The 8,025-nt window shown below is 36.0% G+C and overlaps 1 protein-coding gene across 1 annotated transcript in view; it reads right to left on the reverse strand.

The window, feature by feature from the left end:
• Positions 1–7,704, reverse strand: part of LOC124622247 — a 28,558-nt gene extending 20,854 nt beyond the window's left edge. Inside the window, exons 1-2 of the mRNA XM_047147903.1 lie at positions 7,515–7,704; positions 115–267 (exon numbers count right to left, since the gene is read on the reverse strand). Coding sequence (XP_047003859.1) covers positions 115–267; positions 7,515–7,566 — 205 coding nt within the window. The 5' untranslated portion in view covers positions 7,567–7,704. The remainder of the gene's footprint in view (positions 1–114; positions 268–7,514) is intronic.
• Between the last annotated feature and the right edge of the window lie 321 nt (positions 7,705–8,025).

Consider the following 8,025-nt stretch of genomic DNA (forward strand, 5'->3'; position numbering starts at 1 on the left):
CACAAAAGTGAACCACACTGCAACAAATTTATACCTACGAGGCCATTGTAATGACAAACTACGTTTAAAGTACACTGCACATTACAAAATAAATAAATTATATTAATTACTAACCTCCTTTTCTTTCTATTAGCTTTACACACACATCATTAGGTTCTGGGCAAATTTCACCCCAGTACCATAACCAATTAAATTTGTCCCCACACCCTGGGTGAGTAGAAACACAACGATAACAATAGAGCTTGAAAGGATTCCAACCTCCACTACCTGCAAAAAGAATAAAAAAATCACAATAATTTAACATTATGTGTAATTCTAAATCATATTCAAAATAAAACTATGCAGTATGTAAGTCAGGAAAGAAGTCAGATTAGGCCTTGGTGTCCATCAATGATTAGAGATGGAACACAAGCTTGGATAGGGGAAGGAAATATTTTTTATAGGAACCTCCCCCACATTTGGGAAACCACAAAAAACCTAATGGTCAGATAGGGATTTGCACTGCTGTGCTCTGAATGCAAGTCCAGTATTGCAGTATGCAAACCAATCTCAATCAAGATACTTGATAATGGGATTTGGGACCTTTAAGAAATATGAAAGTGAGTGCACAATGTTGCAAAAGTTGATTGTTCCATCAAATTATGGGGCCCACAACTGCAACACTAACAACAGTAGGACATATGTCATTCCTAAAAAATCCAATTCCTATATGTATGACCAAGAGTGCATGGCTATCTGTCCCATTCCTCTCACTTCAAACAAACTGTGATCCATTTCTTCCAATTCGTTCATTTTAAACCCCATTGGTTTTATACGTAAGATTTTCATTGCGTTTGTTATTTGATCAGCTTCGTGATTTTCTGTTTTTAAATGGTTGAAGAATGTGGATTGATTTCTGTCACTAATTCTTGTGTGTTTTCTGTAGCTAATTTCAAAATTTCTGCCTGTCTTTCCAACTTAGAATTTATCACAGTTTTTATAATTTATTTTATATATGCCTGATTGTGTGTGTAGTGATGGTTTTGCTTTATCAGAATGGATTAATGTGTTGAGATTGTGTCTGGTTTTGTAAGTGAATTTAACTGCTGTCTTCTTTAGTACAGTGTTTAGTTCAGAGGACATGTGTCCTATGTAGCCTAAGTTTGTGGTATGTATTTGAACTTTTTTTGTGGGTATTTCTTTCATTAATTTCATGTTGTTGTGGATCTTAGGGGATTCAGGTTTAAGAATTTTCTCGTATAGTTTTCTCCTACGTTTGGATCAAAGTTATTTTGTTGAGCTACGTAAGTAAGGAAGAAATCAAAATCTATATACACTCATGGACAGTCCCTGATAAAATATTAAACTGTGATCCATTGTCAATGCACTGTATGACCACAAGGAACAAATAGTGAAACCGAATACTGTAGCATCTTACAGATTTAACCATGTAAAACAGTGAGCTTATTAATACCATCACAAGTGAAAATACCAATCTTCTGCCAATGGCCTTGTCAAAGAGGCTGGAGGAATGGAAGGAGGTTACGGGCTTCCTCTCCTCCTTGGAGTGGGAAATTGCATCTAAAAGCAGCAAGAATCACCAATGGTCAATGGCACGATGATGCACAACACATTGGAAACCATTGGATTGAAGAGACACAATGTGTACCCACAGGACATGTGGAATGTAACTGAAAAAAGTCATGATTACCTCTTCACTGGCAAATGATTTCACATAGTCCCCCGTTCCAACCTTGAGATAAAGATTCATTAACCAACAAAAGGGTAATAATATATGAGTCAGCATGTAATGTGGTAGGGAAATTAGAATGTCTGAAAATGGAAACTCAAAAGCCTAATACAGACATAGTGGTGGGTTGGTGAAGTGAAATGGAAAGAAGAGAAGGATTTCTGGTCAGCGAAATATAGGCTAACATCAACCGCAGCAGAAAATACTATAACAGGAGTAGGATTTGTTATGAGTAAAAAAGGCAGGTCAGAGAGAGAGAGAGAGAGAGAGAGAGAGAGAGAGAGAGAGAGAGAGAGAGAGAGTTACGTTGAACAATACTGCGATAGGATTACTCTCATCAGGACCAACAACAATAGTCCAGATACACATGCCAGTGTCACAAACAAAACACAGAGAAACAAAAAGTATATGAGGATACAGAACATATAATTCATTATGTAAAGGGAGGTGTAAATCTAAAAATCTTGGAGGACTGGAATGCTGTTGTAGGGGAAGGACAGGTAGAGATTCCAAAATCAGATATTGTACTGTATGGCATATCCAGGAGTAGACTCAGACTACAAACAGTAATGCTGAAGAGTAGGTTGAAGTTTAAGAGAATCGCTCAGAATAATTAATGTGAAGTACTGAGGGATGATGAGGTGCATTTGAAGTTTAACAAGGCTGTAGATAGTACAGCAAAATGAAATGAAATGTTGTGTAGCTAGGACCCCCTGTCAGGTAGATCGGTCACTAGCTGCAAGTCTTTTTAGTTGATGCCACTTCGGCAGTACTGAAGAAGACAGCAGTTAAATTCACTTACATGTCAATTGGGATGATATGATGATGAAGACAACACAACACCCAGTCCCTGAGTGGAGAAAATCTCCAACCCACCAGGGAATCAAACCCGGGCTCCTTCGTTTGGTGTTGCACCGCACTGATCACTCAGCTATCAAGGCAGACAATAGTAAAATGATGAATACCACAGCAGGTAGTACAGCTGAAGAAGAATGGGCATCTCTAAAACGGGCGATCAGAGAAGTTGGATGGAGCAATATACTTACAAAGAAATTAACAGCAAAGAAATCTTGGGTAACAGGAAAAAAATACTTCAACTGATTAAAAAAGGAAAAGTACAGAAACATTTAGGGAAATATAAGAATACAGCAATAAGTCCCTTAGGAATGAAATAAATAGGAACTGCTGGAAAGCCAAGATGAAATGGCAGCAGGGAAAATGTGAAGAAACTGAAAAATATATGGTTGCCGGAAGGACATGATTCAGCATGTAGGCAAGTCACAACAACCTTTGGTGAAGACAGAAGCAGACATATCAACATTAAAAGTGCAAGAGGAATTTCCATGTTAAATGCAAAGGAGAGAGTTGATAAGTGGAAAGGAATACACTGAAGGCTGCTACATGGTGAAGGAATGATCTAATGATAGAAGAATAAGTGGGAGTTGATATGGATGACATATTGGATGCAATATTAGAGTCAGAATCTGTAGTGTGATTAAATAATACAGAAGGCATAGATAACATTCCTTTGGAATTTCTAAAATAACTGTGGGGAAGAGGCAATCATACAACTGTTCAAGTTGGTTTGTTGAATCTACGAGTCTGGAGATGTATACCACCATGCCTTCAAAAACGTATATTCACAGGATCCTGAAGATAGCAGGGGCAGATAAATGCAATAACTATTATGCAATCTGCCTAGCATCTCATGCATCCAGTTTGCTGTCAAGAATAAAATATATACAGAAGAGTGGAAAAGACAACTGAGGATCTGTTTGACTATTAATTCAGCTTTATGGATAGTAAAAGCTCCAGAGAGGCAGTTCTGGTGTTCCCCTTGATAATGGAAGAAAGATCACAGAATTTGTAACATAGAAAAAGTGTTTTATAAAGTAAAATGGAGTAATATATTCGAAAACCTCTCAAAAATAGGTGTAAACTATAGGGAATGACAGGTTACAAACAACCAAAATGAAAGCTATGTGGAAAGTTATTAAAAAAGAAACTTGTAGTTCAACACCTAAAAAGGAAATCATTTCTCTAACACTTAATGACTCTAAGGTCACAGATCCATACACAGTTGTAAACAAGTTCAATGAATATTTCACCTCACTAGCAGAAGATCTCATTCAGGCAAACTGCAAGGTATCGTTCTTCAATTCCACCAATACCTCAAACAGCACTAATGCTACAATGTTTGTTTATGAAACAAACCCTGATGAAATTATGAACATAATAAAATTGTTACGCAATAAAATCTCTAGTGGCTATGATGAAGTACTTGACCTCATATTAAAGGTGTGTGCTCCCCATATAGTAAAGCCATTATCAACCATCTACAACCAATCATTAAAAACTGGCATTTTTCCAGATGCTCTCAAAATAGCTAAAGTCTCACCATTACTAAAGAAAGGTTCCCCTGATTTAGTATCCAATTATAGACCATTATCCATATTAAGCATCTTTTCAAAAATCCTGGAAAAACTTTTTTATGACAGGCTTATAAATTTCATAAAAAACCACGCACCAATCAGCATTCAACAACATGGTTTTAGTAAATCTTTATCCACCCAGACAGCAATTTTTGAACTGTTCGACCACATACTGAAATCAATTGACCAACATAATATAGCTGCAGGTATCTTCTTAGATCTCTCTAAAGCCTTTGACGTACTAGATCATAAAATACTGCTTGCTAAATTGGAAAGAAGAGGAATAAGAGGTGTGGCTCACAACTGGCTATGCTCTTACCTACAAAACCGCAGACAGAAGGTATCACTTCAATACGATATTAATGTACAGAATAAAATAAATAACACAGTTTTCCTCTCGGAGGAAAGAACAATAAGATATGGTGTTCCCCAGGGTTCTGTTCTAGGGCCATTACTTTTCCTCATTTACATAGATGATCTTGTTGAACGTATGAGCCCACAAAAAACTATCCTGTTTGCTGATGATACAAGCATAGTGTTGACTGGATCTAGCCCTGAATCCCTTCAGACAATATCTGATAACTCTATGGAAAAACTTTGAGTGGTTTAACAAAAATGGCCTAATTGTTAATAGTGGGAAAACTGTATGTATCAACTTCCATCTAATTCCCACATCCAGTCAAAAAACTATCCAAGTAAAGTTAAATAACGATAAAATTGAAAATGGGACACACATATAAACAACTTATCAAAGAAACTCTCATCATTGTGCTATGGACTAAGAATACTAAAATCTACTACAAGTAAATCCACACTAATGCAAGCATACCATGCGCAGTTCCACTCATTGCTCCGCTATGGAATCATCTTTTGGGGAAATTCAACTCACAGCACAAATATATTTAAACTACAAAAAAGAGCACTGAGGATAATCTGTGGCCTCAAAAAGCTGGAATCCTGTAAATGTCAATTTATAAAACTTAATGTTCTAAGCATCCCATCCCTATTCATTCAAGAAACAATCCTATTCACCAGGGAATACCTCTCAAGAACAGGCAAATTAATCCGAAACAATGATATACATGCTCATTATACCAGAGGGCAATCTAATTTCCATCAAACTTTTTCAAGGACATCATCATACCAAAAATATATCTCATCTGGGTGTCGTATTACACAATAAAATTCCAGAACAAATAAAAACTGCTCCAGATCCAATATTTAAAAATAAACTAAAGGCATTTCTGACAAAGCACTGTTTCTATTCAGTACAAGAATTCCTGGAAATGAAAAATTATAAAGTTCCTTTGTAAAATACTGTGATTAGAGTAAAACATTCTGTAGGCAAAATAATAACCTAATTTCTACTATACACAACTATGTTTCAGTTTCACTTCCCAAAATTTTTCAACTCGCTTTTGAATGTACAAGTAAACATTCTATTAGTATTAAAACTTAATTGTTTGTGAAATCTCAATGTTAATTTCAAGTTTAATGTAGTTTTTAAATGACATTGTCCTTCTGTTGTGTTTCCAGTTGACATTTTCACTATTCTGTAATCTCAGTGATTATTTGTGCAAATTTAAAGTAGCACTACATTGCCTACATGTTTCTTAGTTCCCCATGTAAATTGTTTGTATTCTCTGTATGTGAAGTTACTATATTCATCAACGAACAATTTTGTGTACATTTTTTTAAATGGCAGTCCATTGCCTATTTTTTTTCTCCAAACTACATATTTTTTAAGAAAAATGACTTGTCCTATATCATGTGTACTTTGTACAATATGTGATCCATAGGATAAATAAATAAATAAATATGTGTAAGAACCAGGATGGAACAATATGCATTGAAGACAAAGAGCAAAGCTCTTGGGTCAAATATGGTGTACAAAAGGGATGTAGTTTTTTTCCACAAATGTGCCTCAAAGAAGAATGATGGAAATAATTATTTGTTCAGGAGTGGGTTTAAATATAGGGTGAAATAATATCACGATAAGATTTGCTGATGACATTCTTATCCTCAGTGAAAGCAAGGAAGAATTACAGGACATCGCTGAATGGAATGAACAGTCTAATGAGCACATACTATGGATGGGAAAACAAAAGTTATGTGTATCAGAAACAAGAGCAGCAATAAACTCAACATTAAAATTGGTGACCACAAAGTGGAAGCAAAATAACACAATGGACATAGCAAGGAGAATATAAAAAGCAGACATCAGTAAAAGACTGGCCTTAATTTGGGGGAGAAATTCTATGAGAGTGTGTCTGGAGTGAAGCATTGTTTGGAAGTGAAGCATGGACTGTGGGAGAAGCTAAGAAGAAGAGAATCAAAATGCTTGAAATGTGGTGCACTAGAAGGATGCGGACTGATAACATATGAGATAAGGATGTTGTCCACATAAATGGTGCAGAAGGGACAAGTGGAAAATGTTGACAAGAAGCAGTGACAGTAAGAGAGAAATTGTGTTAAGACACCAAGGAATAACTTCCACGATACTTGAGGAAGCTGTAGAGGTTAAAAACTGTATAGGAAGGCAAAGATTGAAATATATTCAACAAATAATCAAGGACATTGGATGCAAGTCCTACTGTGAGATGATGATGCTACAGAAGAGGAATTCGTGGTGGGCCACACCAAACCAGTTAGAAGGCTTGAATGGGGAGGGGGGGGGGGGGGGGGGGGGGAAGAGGCTCGAGAAAAATATTTGCAAATAAGTCTGCCATTATTTGTAAATTATTTCCTACAACCCGATAAGTATAACAAGCAAAACTGCAAATAACTAAATCAGTTAAATGAAGTTGCATACTAAAATGTCATAACAGATAAAAGTCGTAAATGTTGCATTGTACAAAAACTATGACAATACAAAGTGGCCCATAAATTTTCCTGTAATGACTAGAATATGTAATTCTTACAATAAAAGTAAGTACACAGATTAAAGTGAAAAGGGAAAGCAGTAATCTTTTACTGCACAAAATAAATCACCATCTGAGGGTAGCCACATCTGTAACACTTTATGTTCGCAACCATTGAATGACCCTCAAACTTTTATCTGTTTACATTTTCAAATGCTATTATTTGTAAATAATACATAGATGAGATCAGAAATGTCTATGAGATAAGGTATATTTGTTTATCGCTCAGTCTTTTAATATCATAACACACAACTACATGTCATGCCAATAAAACATCGACTCTTTGAAATTTAATCACTCGCTTTATTAACATGTACTATTTTAAAGACTGTCATGCAGATTAACAAGAATACAAACGCTAGCGCCAAATACTACAAACACTTTAGTGACACACCACACCCATATAAAATCTGTTTACTTAACGTAACGCACCAACAGAGAATACTGTAGCCAAAACGGCGTAAAATATGTATAACTTGTGCATTTTTGTTAGTGGAATATCTCGTCAATTCGATCCTTCGAGTGATTATCCACCTAGTCTTTCCCTACCTACAAAACATAAACAAAACACATCTCCACCCTCCCGTTGTGACTCAACGAGACAAGCAACAAGCGTCCTCCAAAGTTATTGTACACGCTGCATCGAAATATTCAAATTATATCGACTTTAATCTGCAACTATCGAAACGGCAAAATCGTAAACCAAGTCGAGAATATCGATGAGAACGGATACAGCAACATTATGTTTTTCACGATGTCTTTATGATACTGTCGCTGATAGCTAAGGAAGTCTCAACCATAACATGGCAAATTGCATGACTAAGGCAAAGCAGTTGTTAAATATGTCGTTAATGCCTGACTTTTATCACTATCTATTTAAAGCCAATTCACACTGGCCTATACGGCACCATCACGTTAGGGTGTATTCACACTATATGTTATT

The sequence above is a fragment of the Schistocerca americana genome, chromosome 7, assembly GCF_021461395.2.
Source record: "Schistocerca americana isolate TAMUIC-IGC-003095 chromosome 7, iqSchAmer2.1, whole genome shotgun sequence".
In the NCBI taxonomy this organism is placed as follows: Eukaryota; Metazoa; Arthropoda; class Insecta; order Orthoptera; family Acrididae; genus Schistocerca; species Schistocerca americana.